We start from the raw sequence: 22519 nt of genomic DNA on the forward strand, positions 1-22519 counted from the left end.
TAAAATGTCTAAGTAGTACTATAAATCTGTCTGATACTGATAAGGCGACCAATAATATTACTTAACTAACATATGTTTTAAACACAAAATTGTAAAACTTTGAAAGTTAAGGAAAATGCACAGGCACATTTGGAGTTGACCCTCTCCCTTTTTTTTAAATAAAATTATTTTGGAAATATTCTTTGATGCATCCTGCCTTTCAAGATTTATTTAAAAACTAATTATTTTTATACATTTTGTATATGGGTTTTCAATTATTTTAATCTTGCAATTTATTGAAAAAAAATTAATTTTGTTGAAAAAATCAAAATCATATTTGGTCTATAATGAAAAAAAGATACTTTTCTTGATTGGTATTGTGTATTTCATTTTTATCCCTTCTTGCAACAATTGTCACCTATAGATTGAGAGAGAAACCATGTGGTGTCTGTGAACTAACATACTATAATTCATGTGACAGTTTAATTTGAAAATATGGTGTTTTCTAAGTGATGCAGGAGATAAGTTCACTTTTTATTCAACATCATTTTGATGCAAATTCTTGGGCTTAGTTCATAGACTGTTTAGAAGGAAATAGAGAGATTTTTTAGTTTACTGTCATTTAAAATATTAGAAGTGATCAAGCCAAAACAAGAATGTATATATGTTATTTTCTTGCAGAGTAATTAATTACATGGCCTATAATGCACTACATTTCATCTTAATGTTTTTATAGCCAAATACTATGAGTGTTTGGTACTCTGAATAATCCAGTCGTTATATTTCACTCACTTTGATCGCTACATTATTTGTTTTGCATTGTTGATTTTTTTTTTATCTCTTTGGCCTTTTCTAATGGGAGATAACTCAGTATAATTTGATTTTGCTCTTGTGAAAATGTTAATAAATTTATCATTTCCATAATTTGATGAATACTTGTTGACATGACCTCCTTGTACAAATTGTTTGTGCATATTGAAATACCAAAATCATAGTTGAATAAACAATTTTATCAATTTATTGACACTGATATTTGACATGTCATCCAGAATTTCAAAGATTTTAACGATTTTCCTAATTTTATCAACTTTTTGGATTTTTTTCTCACATGTTTCACTACATCACTAGATTTTTTTTTATATATCCATATGATATTCTGTTTTATTTTCCATGATATATATCCCAATTGAACAGGTGCAGAATCTTTATATAATTCAGAATCTTGTAATTGTTTCATCATTTCCATTATTATATTCAAAATAGTTATCCTCACTTTACAAATATTTTGGAATATTTTATTCATATTTTTATTAGATCACTTGATTTTACGATATCCACAGTATACATTTTTATTTCATTCCCTAAGATATATGTCCAAATAAAACAACATTGGATCCAGAATTTTATAATGTTTATTGTCAATTTCACTTTCACTTAAAACATATCCTCACATTAGAACTATTTTGGAATATTTTACTTTTTATTTTTTCACTTTATCACTTTATTAGACTATACCTACTGTATTAATTCAACATTTTATTTCATTTCCAAGATTCCATTTAAATGGTGAATAATCTTTGAACTAGATCCCAAAATCAATAATGAATGTTTTCAAAATCACATTTAAAGCCACAAAAACATGTTGGCTGAATTCACACTAATATCTCCTACTTGAATTCTAGTTTTGAATTTTTTCAATTTTTAACATGACTTAATCCCATCTTATGAAAATTGAATTTCCCTGAGTGAACACATCATTTTATGCACAACAGTCCTAATTATATTATAGCAGATTTAAAAAAAAACACACTCCAAGGTATATTCCAAGATTATTTCGAATTTTACATGTGCATCATCATAAGCAAGCCTCACAAAACAGTTTGAATGAATTATTTCCTCCTTGATACCATCATAACAATTAATTCTTGTAAAAAAGTCACATTTGAAGAAGTAAAATTACTATAAACTGAGAGGTGAATGCAATTAAAATAAATCCAATATTGTATGCCCATTGATACCAATAGATTTCAAACATTGCAAATAATAATCCAAAATAGAAATATTGAAGGGTCATGTGAAGAAATGAACAACATATTCATCTGAAAATTAAAAAAAAAAAAACCCACCTAAACAGCTATTATGTCTTGTTTCACTGGCAACTAGACAATACTATGTATAAGGGTTAAAATTTTAAAGAAGCATTTGTAACGTAAAAACAGTTTAAATTTTCTCAAATATTAACACACAGTTAATTTTATCTTTTACTGATTAGACTTTTAGAAAAGAATTAGATACATCATATATAGTGGGGATTTAAAACAATGAAAACCAAAAATATTTTCTTCCCTATCAATTTTTAAATAGAATAATTCTAGGTAAAGAAAAACTTCAGGAAAAAAACCTTGCTGTAAGGTTGGAATAGTTAAAAAAAAAACTGTACAGGTAGAACCAAGGTAGACTCAACTCTATCAATACCAACTGGTCAATTTAAATGTCCCTATTGTATTGTCAATTTTAAAATGAGGTTAAGCTATATGTAAGGTAAAGCTTTACAATAACACCCATAGTCAACTCACTGTAATAAAAACAATCACTGGTAAAGATGTCGCATTTTTAAATTCACAGTTTACCTAAAAGATATTAAACTTTATTTATTATTGTATTTATTGTGAACTTATAAGAAAATAAACATTAGTGAAAAGTTCACGAAAGGAAAATGTACATGTAGCAACTGGCTACAAACATTTTCAAAAATAATTAACCGCCTTGCTTCTTAGCTTCTGCCGCTTTAAGTCTTAACAAAATGACATGTATATTATTTTTTTTCATGACAGGTACGACGAGATATAAGAAATGATTGGGCTCATTGTGACTTTTCTGAATGGGATGCTGTTAAGTATTTACATTCTTTCCAACTGATGAAGAAACTAATAAAGGACCTTAAACTGAGTCTCAATGAAGAAACGCAAATCATCGGGGAAATAGAAAAATGGGAAATGAATGGTAAAGTTTACATACGTATTTTTTATTATTTATTTTTATGATGTGTTTTCAAGGTACTATTGGATAACTGAGTTTAAATGATACAAGTACATTTTATTCTTATATTGCCAACATATTCTTAACGACAACATTTATCAATTGTAGTCTCATATCATCCATCTGTTAATCAACCATGTCAAAATCATTCAAGACTATCTTCTGGTACTATGAACAGCTTTCAGAACGTTCAAACTGATGCTACCTGTATTTTTAGAAGTAATAATGTATGTCGAATTTCACGATCTAGTCCGGCCGATTGGTGAAAAAATGCTTAAATAATGAGGAAAGCACCAAATTTTGCATGATGGTACATTTTTTGTGAACTGAGCAATATTAGATATGACTCACCCTCAACATTAGGTAGCAATACACAGTTAGAAGTGTAGTTTCGCATTATGGCCCCTGTGAATTTTTTAAATATGAAAGTTTTTGTACAATAAAATTGATTTTTAGATAATTGAAGAATAATATAGCCTTCTTAGTGGGTTTATATGAACATTAAGATTGTTTTTAACATGTTTTATAGGCCATTTATATGAGTGACAGTCCGTATTTTCCTATCCGTACCGTTCATAGGTCCATACATTATTGTAGTGTTTATCAACACAGATTTTGCGCTCGTTCTTTTCAATTCAATTTTATGGAAAAACGAGCAGATAAGCATATGATTTTTTTGGGACCACTTGATAGATATAAACCTATGGATTCAGGAAAGGTATCACTGTAATTGATTGAAATTTTCCTTTAGACCAAATTTTGGAGACTTTTGTGACATGTTCACCCCCCTTTTTTGCTATATTTTGTATCTAAGAAATGCAGATTGTTGCCATGGTTACACCCAAGAGGGATTATATTTCACCCTTATGACCATTAGAAATCAAATCTATGGAAGATTTTCTTTCTATAAGTATATACATGCATAACACACATATAAAGCCTTCTTTGTTAGATAGGAGGGGAAAGAGGGTGTTTAAAAATTTTGAGTGTCAATTTTAAGTTTTTTTCCTAACTGTGTATTGCTACCTTATGGCATTTGACAAAGCAAAGAATTGCTTTTTTTTAGACAAATCATACCACAAATCTATTGATAACTAGGTTATAGATACAATTCTGAGGGAGAAACAACCTTTAGAATGACAATATATGTTAGTTTTGTTGTTTATTGTCCTTAGCAACCAATATAGACATTTTGACACAAAGACTTGGTTCCGTCATAAATTGAAACTTTATTGGCTACCCCTTGGAAAAGAAGATTGCGCGTTATGTAGAAACCTTAGAAGAGAACGCTTTATATTTTTTCATGCGACTAAATCAAATTTATTATTTTAGCAAGTATAAAGTCACAATTTAGCATGAATTAAGCCTAAATTTTTTCCCGCTATTATAAATGATTTCAGTATTTACTAAATTTTAACCAAGGCTTTGGTATGGTAATACACAACAAAATTGACATTCTAGAGCTTTCAAATAGCTTTAACTTGTAAAATTTGTCTACTGTTAAGGTTAATTTAAGTTTTTAAACAAGAAAAGACAGGCTTAGAAGGTATAGTTTTAGACAAACAAAAAAGGAGAAAATGCACTTTGACATGGTATGTTTCATAAAATCACTTTTTTGTTGCATTTCAGTGTCAACTGCTAACCTTCATAAAATATTTATTTCTGAACCGATTTTCAAAACTAGCAGGCCAATTTATTAATCAAATATGGCGGGTTTTTTTTCAAGATGGCCGCCATACATTCTAAATTATTTTTCGGTATTGGACAAACAACAGTGGATTTGATGCTGGAAGCACAAAATTCAACTCATTTTAATGACTTGATGTACTCAGCAAGATTTTGTTTTGATCTATCTTGAAATTCAAAATGGTGGCTATATTCAAAATGGCTGCCTTGAATATAAACAAATATTCATTATTGAGAATTGACCTGAATTTAGGCATTTTATTTAAATAATATGTTATTTAGTCTCTGTTACAATTCTGTCATTTCGATTTTGCTAGGCTTTCATATACAAAGTACTAGCTTTCATATACAAAGTACTAGCTATCATATACAAAGTACTAGCTTTCATAAAAAGCTGCAGTAGTAGCTTTCATTGATTGTTGCAATATTTTTTGTCCTGGGTCACATATAAAAGCTGTGATTTGAGATTTATCTGCCCTAAGATATTAATCAGTGCCTATCTTTATTTCTTGGATCGCAATATTTTGCAATTTGAGATATTGAATTGTATAAACACATATCAGTGGAATTGTAGGAATTGAGAACAACAAGGACTAGAACATCGAGGGGCAGAAACTGATTCACTTGAGGATATGGAGAAACCCACAGCTGAAGACACCTTAACAGAGGTCATCTCAGAAATGACTATTCAACAATTGTACCAAGTTTTTTTTTTTACAGATAGGAAATATAATGCTGAAAGAACAGCTGAGATTAACCGCAATATAAATCAGAGCGAAGTGCGAATTGATGAAATATTTGTTGGTCTCATAACGATGCAAGCTGAGCAGAAAGAGGCACTGACTATTTATAATGAACAGATGGGAGCAATATCGCAGAAACTTCAGCAATTTTAAGACAGGATAAACCACCACAAGGCTAGTAGCAGTGCTTGGCAGGATTGACAAACAGACCAATGAGAAATTCAATGTTGTGGTGAGAAGGATGGACAAGCCGACCATAAAGGAAGAAGGAGACACAGTTCAATTTAAAAGTGCATTTGAACATCAGGTTATTTTCCAACAAATGACATATGTTGTTAGTGAATTAGTGGACAAGCGAAATAAAGAAGTTAAAATTCCTGTAATGGACACATCATCTAAGCCAAAGTTTGACCTTATCAAGTACAAAGCAAGAACACCAAAAGTACATACATTCTAACAAACTTCCTGTCTTGGGTCTTTCCCCTATTAGTTCGCATGAGCCATCAAACGCACCAACTCTTTTGAAGGCAAACTTGGACCTGCATAAGAATGTTAAAATTATTCAACAACAAGAAACACCTAGTACTGATCCAGGATACCAGCAAATGGCTAATGTGGCTCATTTGCAATTATACCACATCTTGTTTTTGATATGTGTCATCTAATGCACACTAACCACCTACTATAAGTCAATCATATTTGGTTCAGAGCACCATTACAGAAACAATTGGATCCTAAATCATGTTTTTACAATGCTGACTCCAGTGCCTATTTACAGGACCATCCCTGTCGAGTCATTGGCAAGTCCTTTCCCTCCTACATTGATCACTCCAATTATGACAACCTCCTGGAGCTCAAAGGAGGCTTGCCACAACAGCATGTTGACCCAACTGACCGATCCAGGAAAGGGCAGAGGAAAATAATTTTCTTCAGGCTCCTCTCTGGAGAGAGAATATACCCAATGGAAACAAATTTTGGTACCAGGGACCGGAGCCGATGCCCACACCTACCAAAAATGCAAATATTCAATTGGAGAGGATCTATGACTTGGGAGGCGTTCATTTACATATTTGAACGGACTGTCGGTAGACGACAATAGGAAAAATTGAAAAAGGTGTTTATGCTCCTAGATTGCTTGGCCGATGTTTCCTTGGAGTACGCTCGCCAGGTAAACATAGATGATGATTCCAATGCCTTAAGAAAAGCATTGAAACAGTGCTTCAGCAAGAACAACTATCAGACCAGATTGGAACTGAAGCATTCCTCCGAGGATGTAAAGACAAAGATTCTGCAGGGCATGTAATACAGAGAAACCCAGAAATGACCAAGAAGGCGTTAAACAATTGAAAACCTCAATAACCAACCAGATGGCACTACATGGACGAAACAGTGCCAATTATGCCAATCGGCAAGTCTTCTTTGCTGATGGCGTTGTATCATCGACTGGTTAAGGAAGTATATATGAGCAGTTCTTTGGAAAATGAGGGGCGTAGCCTCACTCAAATTGTCACACAACTAGCTGATGTTAAGCTCTCAATTACTAGCCGATCAATATAGTCTTGGGCCTTCTAATCAATAAAATCGTGGAAAATCAATAGACTAATGGAACATCATCTGATCAATATACACATGTAAGGTCCCCTGAGCAATATAATATAAGTAGATAGGCAGATAGAAATACATCAAAGTTTGATGCCTATGTACAAGCAACACCCCTACCAAGCTAGCGATTATATAGTCCCTTAGGACAACAGTCAGCATCTCCACGGACAAACCCCATTATTCCCGGTTATTCCAGGCATCGGTCACCTTCACTAGGATACAGAGAAAATCAAAGCGCAACCCCAACAACAGAGTCTTTAAACAGCAACAAGTCTGGCCAGTAGGTCGAATGCTCGACTCTCGAGTCGATTGGCCATGAAACATCACCTCATGACAAAATCGAACAAAGGCCCATGGCCCGATATTGTAATCAGACGAACCATTGGACAAAAATTAGCAGTACGAGGTACTATATATGACCGAATGTGAGCATGATTCGGGACGCTGCTGCAATGATAACATCAGAAAATGAGAAATGAAATGCAGCAGATAATTAAGATTCGGAAACCGTAACGCTACGTTGTTTGGGTGAATAGCTGGTTACTGGAAAGATTATAAAGAACACCTCTCTCGATGTTGTGCAAAGTGTCATGCTTTCCTCGTCAAGTGAGCAATTCTGCTCGAAATCTGTACCAATCGGCCGGACTAATAGGGTGACAGGAGGCTATTCATATAACTTAAAACATTTCATTGTGATAAAAATTAGTAAAACAACAAGGTTTGAAATGGTTTTACGAACACAAACACTGTTTTTGTCTCCGTATCGCTAATAGAGAGCCAAATATATAAATTTTAGTGTTGTCAACTGTTTACCGGTAACCGTCGGAATGACCGAATTCCGAATACAAAAAACGCTAACCGGTTAACCAGGCTTTTTTTCCATTCTAATAGATTTGATATCAATGAGTATTGAAATACATGTGTTCTTTTTGAAAAATTATCGTCGTGGTAATTGATTTGACGGATCAATTGTCCAGTATATTGATTGATCTTTCTAATCCTAAAACATCTTACTAATTAGAACTTCGACAAATTGTCTATTAAATAGGGACAAGATCTTAAGGAAACATAATTTGTACACATGTTTCCTTTAAAAATTAAATTTAAATTAGTAATCCGATTACATTTAACGATACACTTAAAAAAATCTACATTGTGAAAGTCTGTCATTCTTTAAACGTAATGCCAAATTAAAAATTTTGAAAACAGTTTTCAAGTTGGTCCAAATCAAGTCCAAAATTTAACTTTGTTTGATTTCAACGAAAAATTAAATATACATGATATATGGGGTTCTTTGATATGCTGACTCTAACCATGTATTTAGATTTCTAAAATTGCGGTCTCATAATCAAATTGGTCAACATTGAGGTCTAAAGCATTTGTAAAGGGTCCAAAATTGAACTTTATTATATTTCATAAAAAAATGAAATATTGTTTTTTTTTGACATGCTGAATCTAACCATGTATTTAGATTTGGGATATTGTACCATAAAAGGTAAAAGTCCAATTTAATGTCCATACGTGCCCAACTGTTCAGGGTTTGACCTCTGCGGTCGCATCAAAATGCGCCCTGCGGAGCATTTTATTATTTTGTGGATGCACATATCTATCTAATTTTATTCTATAAATAATTCAACCGGTCTATTTAAATGCCCTTAACTCTTTGTTAAAACTTTTATTTTGTTCACTCTTTCCAAAACTAGACCTTTTGCAAGTCTGATATTAAGTTAAAAGAAAATTACTACAATTTTGATTTTTTTATGAAGTGTAATATAACAACTATAAGTAAAAAAAATAGAATTTTTGAGTCCAAAACTATCAATTTGTATATTACCGACTCATTGCTATAAGGAATTTTATAGTCAAATATTCAAAACATTACCTTCAAAACTAAATCTTCATCTTTATAACATTAAAAATATCTACCCTTTATTAATAGAATCCTGTTTTTTTTTGTTTAGGTCCGCGATTTCTAAGTGGAACAACTTATGGTCTTGAATTAGTTAACGAGTTTCGTCAACAAACACGTGCGCTTGCTGAATATTTACAACTGGTAACAACAGAAACAGATAGTAATTTTATAAGGATGCAGAATGAACTGAAAAAAATTGAAATCCTCCTCCTCCATAACCTAGACCTGTTAAAGAAAGATATAGAGAAACGATTTTCTGAAATAGATAAAGTAAGTAAGACTGCAGATATATTCGGAAGGTCTCCATCATATCCATTTTGATCAATTTGACTTTATTTTAGATTTGTAAGTGCCTATTTCGAAAACTTCACGTTTCAAATCTTTCTCGGAAGACTAATTAGGAAATATATATGCATCAAAGCTAATGTTGTCCCCTTAAAATTGAACACATCAGCGGCAATAGTTCAACTTCTGCAGAAGACATGTTTTCCAAAACGAAATAAAAAACGCACGAAGCAGTGTTGCTTTGGAAATTGGTGTTTGCCCTTTTGAAGTTGCTCAACCACTAATGTCTTATGGTATACTAATCATATCACATATATTTGTACAATCTGTTAAAGTATTTCATTACATCAAGACAAATGCGTACTGCATTAATAGACTTATGATTTATAATCCTTTTTACTTCAATTTCGCTAAGTCATGTACCCTGCTACGACTATTATCTTTGTTCAATAACAACTATGGCACAGACGATATAATTACTTGGAAACAGAGAAACAGGTTCGATTCAGCCAGGTCTCCTACTTAATGATTCGTCTTGAATTTATTCATACCCAGAAAATATTAAATCATAAAAATACTGATATCAGAGAAAGTTCAAAACGGGAAATCCCTAATCAAATGTAAAAATCAAGTTATAAAACACATTGAACGAATGGACAACAACTGTCATATTCCTGACTTGGTACAGGCATTTTCAAATGTAAAAACTGGTTCTAATCGGTATAAAAACATATACCACCATGCCTTACGAGTTCGTTTGACAATTTTTGAATTTTCGAACAATTTTGACATTTTGAATTTTAAAACATTCTTCGAATTATATTTACGTAATATTTTTTTATCATCAAATCAACTTGTTATACATAACAACTTTGGTCTATGGTTCTCTTAAATGTTCCGTTAGAGGTCAAGTATCGGATTTGAATTATTTGTGGCATTTATAACATACATGTATCAGTAAAAGCACAAAATATTACTTTGAACATTTGCAGGTGCTTGTGGATCACAATACACAATTAGGTAAGTAATATAACTAATAAAAAGAAAGATGTTGGGCATGATTGCAAATATTACATCTTTAATGTATCCATCAGATGTACAATGTAAAGCAGATGAAAGGAATTATAGGCAACTGTTCTTCCGTCAAAATTAAGAAGACCCCATTCTGTATAGTCAGTAAAAAAAACGCTTCATTGAATATATAAAACAACTCAACATACCATTTTGATCCTTACCGAGACAGTTCATCAATTATATGCGCCTTCATGCATCATTTACTAGATAGAAGGAATCGGGTGTATATTTGCATTATCAAAGTTTCAAGCGTCTTCGTAATTGTCTTTATACAGGATAAACTAGAAATAGTGTTTGTTCTGAACATACTTAATCACTTTCAATAATAATAATGACAGCAGTGCTGATTTTTTATTATACGACTCGAGTTTAGTTTACCGTATGATTCGTGCAATATAGCATCAGATATGCACCCAGTCGCTCAACATAGGATGAGAGTGACAATGCCCCTAAACGAACGAATGTTGTTGACTAAAACCAAAGTTTTTGAAGAAAATGCAAAGATCTCGAAAGGGGTTTGTTGAGAATAATAAAGGTAAAACTCATAACAATACAATTTACTCTTATCGTCGTTTGTTCACATTTCCGTACAATGCTCGTGTTCTAATGCCACAGTAATAGTCGTTCATGCAATGAACTCAGCTTGTTAAATTTCAAAAAAGATAGAATAAGTGTATTTATTGCTGAAAAGTATCATTCAGTAACAATGTCACACATTGATACATAAAAGATATCGAAACTACACTCAACTCGTACTGCTGGTAATTTAAGCACATTTCGAAATAAGAACTTTTGTGATCTTTAGTTTAAAATGATAGTATTCTAATAGAATATTATTGATATATACCCTTTATTACTTTCAGAGATACTTAGAGAAAATATTAGCCAGTGCGCATGCCATGGTGAGCTTTGATTAACGTAATGATGAAGTAATATTCTTGCAATTTCATCAATATATACAAATCCAATCTTAGTCATTCCATGATATTACATGCATATAACATACTGCTTCCCATTTCTCAGCAGTAACATACCCTCTGCCCTTCGTATGGTGTTAACATATCTCAATTGATACGTTATTCTCGTGCTTGTTCACACTATACGGACTTCATATACAGGAGTGTGCTCCTTATGCAGAAACTGCTCCAACAAAGTTATGAAGAGGACAGATTAAAATTGACACTCCGTAAATTTTACGGACACCATCACGAATTAGTTGATCTATACGATGTGTCTTTGACCAAACTAGCTAAGTACATTTTTACTACATGTTAGATTGTGGTTTGTAATTACGTCGTCTAATCTTTTTATTACAAAACGTGACTTGTACAAGATTGTGACTGTTTTGCTGAGTATGAATTTGCATTGATATATATAAGACGTGTTACAGTACTTTTCTATCCCAAATTCATAAATTTAGTTTTGATGTTATATTTGTAATTCTAATCGGATTTTGTCAAATATCTTGATGTCTTTTCGGTTATATTCATGTGTTATGGTAAAGAAAATTAATCACCGCCTTCATTTATTAGACTTGATTTGGTTCAACGTACGATGTATTACTGTATTTGCAGTTTGAATCTGTATTACCCGGACATAGTTAATTGTCTAATTGCTACCTCAGTTTGATATTAATAAGTATTGCAATTTTCATTGATATTAAATGTAATATCAGTATTTAGTGACGTAATTTTTTTGTCCTTTTTACAATTTCAAATGTGACGTCACTTTGCGTTTAGACCTTGACTAATTCGGGTCTCTATTTTTTGTGTTGGATTGTGTTTGATTTTGTCGGGTTAGGTAATGTATTCGGTTGTTTTCTGTAATTAGTTTATACTTCAGTTTGATCGTGTATATCTTTTATATAGTCATTTTATTAAATTAACTGTTTGCAAAAGTATACATTATTCGAAATAATAGTGATGTTCTGGTAACTAACAGAAAACCCTGGCCGTTTTTGGCACAAATTTTTTGAACTTTTGGTCATCGATGCTGTTCAATTTTGTACTTGTTTTGGCTTTCAAACTTTTGTATATGGGCGTCACTAGTTGGTCTTGTGTGGACAAAACATTCTTCTGGCGTATTAAATTTTAAACATGTTGCCTTTTGTTGGCTATTATTCGTGTGTTTCTTTGTCAATCATGTTCTCTTATTTATTTGTATTGTAGTCCTGTAATGTTGTGTTGTCATTTTAATTTTATATTTAACATGGCCATAAAAGAATGAAGTTTGGCATGCCACAAAACCAGGTTCAACCCACCATTTTTTTTTTTAAATGTCCTGTACCAAGTCAGGAATATGGTCATTGTTATATTATTGTTCGTTTCTGCGTGTGTTACATTTTAACGTTGTGTTGTTTGTTTCCTTTTATATCTGAGTGTGAATTAAAATTATTATAAGACGTGTCCCGGTACTTTCTATCCCAAATTCATGTATTTAGTTTTGATGTTATATTTGTTATTCTCATCGGATTTTGTCTAATGCTTATTTCGTTTCTGTGTGTGTTACATTTTAATGTTGTGTCGTCATCCTCCTCAAATATTTAATGCGTGTCCCTCGGTTTTGGTTTGTGACCCGGATTTGTTTTTTTAGAGCATCGGTATAGTACTGTTGCCTTTATTACCAGAATCCCTTCTTTACCAAAACTCAAAAGGGCTATTCAATCGAGAATTTATTACAGAAGTGAAGGATTGATGTGATATGTGATATTACAATTTTTAAACCACAAGCAGCAAAAAAAAAAACCCCAAAAAACAAAAAACAAAAAGTAGTATTAGAACTTATATCATGATTACTTTGTAACCGCCTGTGCTTCACTTACTGATAATACAATCAGAATCTGACAACAAAATATATTTATTATAACTTTATTATTCAACATTACTTAATCTCAGGAGGCTACCTTTTCCCCATAGGTTTAACATTAGCAAAAGTGGCCCAGAACCCCCACTTCCCCCACTACTGACATTCCTTAATTCAACTAACTACAACAAAGTACCAAATATAAAACAAAATGTTTTATTAGGTGATGGAAGCGTGGCTTTTACCAAATAGACGAATAGATTTATCTGAACAACAATAGAGTGCCATCAAAAGATTTAATTCGCTCTGATATCAATGTTCTGTTACATCCAAAATGAAACCTTTTCATTCTATTTTTCTACATGTATGTGATTTTGTAAATTTTCATTTACACTTTTGCATGTGATTTCCAATCAATTCATTGAAATGTAAAAAATGATTTACGCTGAAGTGCTTATTTGAAATTTACCGATTCCATACCAAACCAGGTGCATGTAAATGATTTACGTTGTAAATAAATCAAATATATTGTACAACGCAACAAGACAATTAAATGCCAATTTAAATACTTATATTTATTCACTACTGTTTTTTGTTTTTCAGATTTTCACTTTGTTGAGATGGAACATTGGAAAAAGCAAGAAGAAATGTTCGTTGAAACGCCTGCTGTTATAAAGATTTTACAGTGCCTTGAATCAGAACATACTGTATTAATATTGGGTGAACCAGGCATCGGTAAGAGCATGTTGATGCATCATGTCGCTTTAAAAATACATTCAACAACAAGTTATTGTATAGTACCATGTTCAGGAATTCAGGATATATTTAGTCATTATAATATGGACAAAAGACAGATGTTTGTTATAGACGATATTTGTGGACGATTTACATCTAGTTTGTTGGACATTGAATGCTTGATAAAAAATGAAGACAAATTAAAACGGATGCTGATAAAGGGGAAAACGAAAATAGCAGCAACATGCCGTTTAGATATTTATTTTGAGGAATCTTTTCGTAAATCATGTACTGTTTTCCAAACAAATATCTTCAACTTATCTGATGAATATTCAAAAGATGACAAGTTAAAAATATGTATGAAGTATTTATCAAAAACGAGTTGTGAGATGTTGAAAGATCAAAATGTAGAGTTTACACCTTTAATGTGTTATCTATATTCCAAAAATGAAGAATTCAATTTAACAGATTTTTTACATTGTCCTTATGATACATACAAAAGAGAATGGGAAAAGTTTAAAGTAATGAATCCACGCAAATATTGCTCCCTTTTTTTATGTGTAATTCACAATGGCATTATTAAGGAGTCATTGTTTGACATCTTTAATGAAAGTAATAACAAAAATAAAGATGTCTTGGACAATATTTATGAAGTTTGCAGAGTGAATCGAGGGACATCTAGAATTGAAATGAAATCAACTGTCGACAGCATGATTGGAACTTTCTTTGTGAAAACAAAAACTGAATATAGGGTAATACATGACAAAATGTTTGAATTTTTATGTACCTATTTTGGGTCGAAGGAAACGCTGGTCAGATGTATATTGCGTTATGCAAACATCCAAGTTTTCAATGAAAGAACACAATTAGAATCAATCAATGAACAATATGACAAATTTACGATATTGATATTGAAGAGATATGAACAGGAATATTTTGACATAATACAAAATGATTTACAACTTGGAAAAATAAATCAATGTTTTTGCAATTCACAAATGAAACATGAAAAATATAGAGCTAAATTTCTCAAAGTATTACAAACAATAGACGACAACTTTCTTTTTGAACAAATGTTTTCAAGAAAATGTTTGCAATATACTTCCAAACTTAAGGAAAATGTTAATACTGAATCAAATAGAGAATTCAAAGAAGATTCTTCAGATGCTGATGACAATTGTGAGCTGTCCGAACCTTTAATAACATCATGTACCCGAGGATATCATGATATAGTTCATTTCTTTATGACCAAATATGTTGATCTAAAGAACTATTATTCATTTGAAACACCTTTGACAGCTGCTTGTCGGGGAGGAAATGAGAAGATAACCCAGTTACTAATTGACAAAGGATGTGATGTTACCCAGGCTGACGGTATGGGGGAAACACCTATGACAGCTGCATGTTATGGAGAAAATGAGAAGATAGTACAGTTACTTACCGACAAAGGATGTGATGTTAGCCAGGCTGATGGTATGACACAAACACCTATGATAGCTGCTTGTAGGGCAGGAAATGAGAAGATAGTCCAGTTACTTATTGACAAAGGATGTGATGTTACCCAGGCTGATGGTACGACAAACACACCTATGACAGCTGCTTGTTGGGTAGGAAATGAGAAGATAGTCCAGTTACTTATTGACAAAGGATGTGATGTTACCCAGGCTGATGGTACGACAAACACACCTATGACAGCTGCTTGTTGGGTAGGAAATGAGAAGATTGTACAATTACTTATTGACAAAGGATGTGATGTTAACCAGGCTGTTGGTACAATACAAACACCTATGACAGCTGCTTGTTGCGGAGACAATGAGAAGATAGTTCAGCTACTTATTGACAAAGGATGTGATGTTAACCAGGCTGATATTATGAAACTAACACCTATGACAGCTGCTTGTATGGGAGGAAATGAGAAGATAGTCCAGTTACTTATAGACAAAGGATGTGATGTTACCCTGGCTGACGGTAGGGGGGGAACACCTGTGACAGCTGCATGTTATGGAGGAAATGAGAAGATATTCCAGTTACTAATTGACAAAGGATGTGATGTTACCCAGACTAATGGTATGAGGGAAACACCTATGACAGCTGCTTGTTGGAGAGGAAATGAGAAGATAGTACAGTTACTTATCGACAAAGGATGTGATGTTACCCAGGCTGACGGTATGGGGGAAACACCTATGACAGCTGCATGTGATGGAGGAAAAGAGAAGATAGTCCAGTTACTAATTGACAAAGGATGTGATGTAACCCAGACTAATGGTATGAGGGAAACACCTTTGACAGCTGCTTGTAGGGGTGGAAATGAGAAGATAGTACAATTACTTATCGACAAAGGATGTGATGTTACCCAGGCTGATGGTATGAAACAAACACCTATGACAGCTGCATGTAGGAGAGGAAATGAGAAGATAGTCCAGTTACTAATTGACAAAGGATGTGATGTTACCCAGGCTGATGGTACGAAACAAACACCAATGACAGTTGCTTGTAGGGCAGGAAATGAGAAGATAGTACAATTACTTATCGACAAAGGATGTGATGTTACCCAGGCTGATGGTATGAAACAAACACCTATGACAGCTGCATGTAGGAGAGGAAATGAGAAGATAGTCCAGTTACTTATTGACAAAGGATGTGACATTACCCAGGCTGATGGTACGAAACAAACACCTATGACAGCTGCTTGCTTGATGGGAAATGAGAAGATTGTACAATTACTTATTGACAAAGGATGTGATGTTACCCAGGCTGATGGTAGGAAACATACACATATGACAGCTGCATGTTTGGGAGAACATGAGAAGATAGTCCAGTTACTTATTGACAAAGGATGTGATGTTAACCAGGCTGATGGTATGGGACAGACACCTATGACAGCTGCTTGTTGGGTAGGAAATGAGAAGATAGTCCAGTTACTTATTGACAAAGGATGTGATATTACCCAGGTTGATGGTACGAAAAAAACACCTATGACAGTTGCTTGTTGGGTAGGAAATGAGAAGATAGTCCAGTTACTTATTGACAAAGGATGTGATGTTACCCAGGCTGATGGTACGGAACACACACCTATGACAGCTGCTTGTTGGGTAGGAAATGAGAAGATAGTCCAGTTACTTATTGACAAAGGATGTGATGTTACCCAGGCTGATGGTACGGAACACACACCTATGACAGCTGCTTGTTGGGTAGGAAATGAGAAGATAGTCCAGTTACTTATTGACAAAGGATGTGATATTACCCAGGTTGATGGTACGAAAAAAACACCTATGACAGTTGCTTGTTTGAGAGGACATATGAAGATAGTCCAGTTACTTATTGACAAAGGATGTGACATTACCCAGGCTGATGGTAATAAACAAACACCAATGACAGTTGCTTGTAGGGGAGGAAATGAGAAGATAGTACAGTTACTAATTGACAAAGGATGTGATGTTATCCAGGATGATGTTATGGAACAGACACCCATGACAGCTGCTTGTTTGATAGGAAATGAGAAGATTGTACAGTTACTTATTGACAAAGGATGTGATGTTACCCAGGCTGATGGTACGACAAACACACCTATGACAGCTGCTTGTTGGGGAGGAAATGAAAAGATTGTACAGTTATTTATTGACAAAGGATGTGATGTTACCCAGGCTGATGGAACGAAACAAACACCTTTGATGGCTGCTTGTTGGGGACGAAATGAGAAGATTGTACAGTTACTTATTGACAAAGGATGTGATGTTACCGAGGCATATAGTATGCAACATACACCTATGACATCTGCTTGTTTGATAGGAAATGAGAAGATAGTACAGTTACTTATTGACAAAGGATGTGATGTTAACCAGGCTGATGGTATGGGACAGACACCCATGACAGCTGCTTGTCGGAGAGGAAATGAGAAGATAGTCCAGTTTCTTATTGACAAAGGATGTGATCTTACCCAGGCTGATGGTACTAAACAAACACCTTTGACAGCTGCTTGTCGGGGAGGAAATGAGAAGATAGTACAGTTACTAATTGACAAAGGATTTGATGTTATTCAGGCTGATGGTGCGAAGCAAACACCTATGACAGCTGCTTGTTGGGGAGGAAATGTGAAAATAGTCCAGTTACTTATTGACAAAGGATGTGATGTTACCCAGGCTGATGGTACTAAACAAACACCTTTGACAGTTGCTTGTCGGGAAGGAAATGAGAAGATAGTACAGTTACTAATTGACAAAGGATTTGATGTTATTCAGGCTGATGGTGCGAAGCAAACACCTATGACAGCTGCTTGTTGGGGAGGAAATGTGAAAATAGTCCAGTTACTTATTGACAAAGGATGTGATGTTACCAAGCCTGATGGTACGACACAAACACCTATGACAGCTGCTTGTAGGGGAGGAAATGGGAAGATAGTCCAGTTACTTATTGACAAAGGATGTGATATTACCCAGGCTGATGGTTTGAAACAATCACCTATGAAGTATTTTTTTTGACCTTTTTAACTTTTTTAGATTCGAGCGTCACGGGTGAGTCTTTTGTAGACGAACCGCGCGTCTGGCATATATACAAAATTTAGTCCTGTTATCTATGATGAGTTTAATGACAGCTGCTTGTGAGGGAAGAAATGAGAAAATAGTCCATTTACTTATTGACAAAGGATGTGATGTTACCCAGGCTAATGGTACGAAATTTGTATATATGACAGCTGCTTGTCGGGGAGGAAATGAGAAGATAGTACAGTTACTTATTGACAAAGGATGTGATGTTACCTATGCTGATTTTACAGAGAAACACCCATGAGAATAGCTTGTATGTTAAGAAATATGAATCTTAAGATACTCCAATTACTTTCTGGTAATAAGATCACCCCTTTGACAGCTGCTGGTCGGGGAAATGATAACGTCGTGCCGATACTTATTGACAAAGGATGTGATGTTACCCAGGCTAGTGGTATATAGAAGAGACAAATTTGACAGCAGCTTGTTGTGGAGAAAATGATAAATTAGTACAGTTACTTAAAGAAAAAAGATGTGATCGTGAACATGTTGCTGGTATGACAAAGACACTCCTGGCAGCTGCTTATCAGTGCAAAAATGAAAAGAAATTACAATTTCGTAAGGAAAAAATACGTGATGTTCACCAGCTGGCTGGTGAGAGGGATGAAGCGTCTCTAGAAATAAGAACATAACACAGATATACAAATACAGATGCTTTTATCATGAACACTTAATCGTTACAAACTATAAACGGTATTTTCAGACGGATAAAATATTCATTTTCAAATAATGTGGATCTGCTACCAACAGCAGTTTTAATTTGTCAAAAACGTTCCTTGATCTTAAAGAGAAAATTGTAAAAACAAGAGGCTTTTTGTAACATTCAAACAATATAGTATCATGAGTATTGCACTGTACAAACTGTATCAATAAAAATTCAACTAAGAATGCATAATTTACTGTCCATTGTCTTGTATAGATTGATGTAAATAAACTCATCTTAGATACTAGGATTGAAATTTTGTGTTTAAAATATATCCAAAAAGGGCATTCGCACGGCATTTGTTCAATAATGAGAGACAACACTGTAGCTAAAAAAAGCATCCAATGAAAATGATAACGAAAAACATTGCATATTATTAAAGTTTTTTAATTCGTTATTGTGTTGTACTGTTTCACCACTGTCCAATGAGGGGTGGGAGGAGGACTGGGATCCTGCTTACATGTTTAAACCCGGTACATTCTGTATATATATGCCTGTCCCAAGTCAGGGGCCTGTATTTCGGTGGTTGTCGTTTGTTGCTGTGTTATATATTTGTTTTTTTGTACATACATTGGTCCGTAAGTTTTATCGTTTGAGTTGTTTTATATTTGTAATTTGTAGCTGATTATGCGGTATGTTTTTGCTCATTGTTGAAGTCCGTGTGGTAGCCTATAGTTGGTTATTACTGTGTCATTGGATTTCTTGTAAAGAGTTATCTCATCGGCACTCATTTCATATTTTTTTTTTTATTAAGCCCAACGAACCCTACAAAACTGGTAGTTTTTTACTTGCGCCCCGGTAGTATCTATAATTATTGATCAATTTGTATTATACAACGTGTTGCTCAAGTGTAAGTCGATGATAAATGGCTTTAAGTAATGCCGCAATCTAAAACAAACGGAATCGAGAGTGCCTCAAATGGAACATATTTACAGTCATGTGTGCTACATCTATTCAAAATGGCTAAACAACCGTGATGATGGATGCCGATCCAGCTTTCAGCTCAAGTCATTGAGATGAGTTTTCAACAGACTCTGTGTCGAGATACGTGAAAAAGGCAGCACTAACTGTTTAAGTATTTTCCTTTAATTCAACTTCGTTTAAGGCCATAAAGTTTACAGTTATTGAGTAAGGAATCAGGAAAATCACCACACTGGCATATTGCCCCACACCAAATCACCCCACTTTTTCACCAAATCGCCCCACTTTTAAATAAATCGCCCCACTTTTAAAAACAATCGCCCCAAACTGGTTTACCAACTCTGCCCACTTTTCAAAATATCGCAACACTTAATGGAAAAAGGTAAACTCTAGATGAATATATCATTCTAGGTCGCCAACTCGCCCCACTCAAAATGGAAACTTATTTAATTATTTTTATTGACTATGAGGTGGCATGACTCAATTCATCAGAACTTTTCTGTTTTCCATTAGTGGCCGGGGAGAGCTTACAAGACTTAATTCATCAGTATGTCTCTATTCTTTACAAGTTGGGCTAGTTGGCATTACCGTCAGAGGAAAACTGATTTCACAAAAAGAAAAGAACTACAGAATAGATATAAGAAGATGTGATAAGAGTGCCAATGAGATAATAAGAAAAGCAAGTTTATCTTATGTTTTCATATGTATTAGTTGTATTCATGGGTGGGACAAAAACATAGATATACAACGGAATTGCATATTTTGCACCAAGTTGGGCGCCTTGGCATTACTAAAAACGGATAGTTCGTTTTATTCTGTCATTGAAAAAAATGTATTCATTGTACCAGTGTCAATGACTTTCTGCTGAAATCAGAGTAGTTTTTTTTCAAATTCTTTTTTTAATCAATTTGAACCTATTCAGTATTCTGCTTTATTTAAGTAAATATAGTTTAACCAATTCTTTAAAAGTGTCCTCGCACGTACTATGATGGTTTCTAAAAAGATAATACTTTTAGTTTCAAAATACGTCACCAAAGTTTGATCTTTCTTTACTAATATTCGTTTTATGCCCCTTTTGATCATATATGCCATACAGTTAATACACACCTGTCGTCTGGCACTAGGTAGATAAGACTGATTGTTTACTGCTAGTCACCGATTGTGGTCAATGCTTCGGTGCTCACATATTTTTGAAAATAACATTTTTAATACTCCCGTTGATAGAGTACGGAGTAAAGTTCCAAAATGTCTACTCAAATTTGGTATTAGGACACGATTGGTATATTACAGATGAGACGGTATACTGGTATTTTAATATCTAAGAGCGCACAACAATGTCGCTAGTAAGATCTGAACACTGAGAAATTGTATCAGTATTTGAAATGGTGACCGAAAAACTTGTAGTTATGATTTTGATTTCAGTTGTTTTTCATAACTTTGTTGTAACTGGTTAAGTGAAATGAACACACCCCTTTCCTGGATATGGATTCATAAAGTTGCGAACGTACACGAGCATATACTGAACGTAAACAGAGATATGTGAACTCAATACGATGGAGCCGAGGGTATGATATTGCTCAGAAAATACTGAAATACAGAACAGTTGATATATAAAAAACAAATATTCCAAGAATTAAATGTTCTATATGTTTAGTTATCATTAAAAATATGACATATGCGTTCAGTCCATTTAAAGCAGACATGCATCTTATTCATGTATGTTACTTCCCAGGTTATGGGATGTTTGGTGCTTTCAAACATGGTAAACCCGCCACATTCGGTAGGTTCCTGATCTAAGTCAAAAGCTGTTAGATAATTTCTTGTTTGTTTTATTTATGTCTGTCATACTTGAATTGTTTTTTGTAAATTGTTTTGTTCTAAACTAGACTTTTAGATTTCAAAATTTAAATGTTACATATTTTTATGATGCATTTTAAAACTAACTACACGGTAATGGTTTGTCGTTTTGTTGAAGGCCTTAAAACTAGCTTTCATTACTTTCATCCCCATCAGGAACTCAACATTAAAAGTCCATTTAGATTTCATAAAGAATTTGACTTCTTGAAAGCTGATAAAAAGAACAGAATTCTACATTCTCATCTGTCTTGGATTTACCGACCATCCACATATATTAAATAAAGTGCTACATTGGTGTATCTTAACCGAAATCCGAAATCGACATGTTTCATTGTATAGTTGGATAGAGGAGACTTTTCAAATGGACATTGAAGCAATATTATAATAAGTACATTTTCAATGGTAAAATCCTTAATTTAGCATTTTGTTTTGTTGTAAAATACGCTGATTGGTCCTTTGATTAATCACACCTTCATCAACTAAATTTAAACACATATCTCACATCAGATAAGACAAGACAAGATAATTGTAATAACCAATAATGGTTCTCAAAATTTGAGCGATACAATCAAATGATTTACAAAATAAAGCATAGTAAATGATTATAATGATTAGAATGATTAAAGTAAACTTAAACAGA

The 22519-nt window shown here is 33.6% G+C and overlaps 1 protein-coding gene across 1 annotated transcript in view; it reads left to right on the plus strand.

Annotated features, from left to right (window-relative positions):
- Positions 1-18642, plus strand: part of LOC139500443 (serine/threonine-protein phosphatase 6 regulatory ankyrin repeat subunit C-like) — a 35315-nt gene extending 16673 nt beyond the window's left edge. The window contains exons 4-9 of the mRNA XM_071289181.1: positions 2814-2982; positions 9011-9231; positions 10239-10266; positions 11184-11222; positions 13726-18300; positions 18449-18642. Coding sequence (XP_071145282.1) covers positions 2814-2982; positions 9011-9231; positions 10239-10266; positions 11184-11222; positions 13726-18300; positions 18449-18642 — 5226 coding nt within the window. The remainder of the gene's footprint in view (positions 1-2813; positions 2983-9010; positions 9232-10238; positions 10267-11183; positions 11223-13725; positions 18301-18448) is intronic.
- Positions 18643-22519: the final 3877 nt, after the last annotated feature.

This window comes from Mytilus edulis, chromosome 13 (genome assembly GCF_963676685.1).
Source record: "Mytilus edulis chromosome 13, xbMytEdul2.2, whole genome shotgun sequence".
Classification (NCBI taxonomy): domain Eukaryota; kingdom Metazoa; phylum Mollusca; class Bivalvia; order Mytilida; family Mytilidae; genus Mytilus; species Mytilus edulis.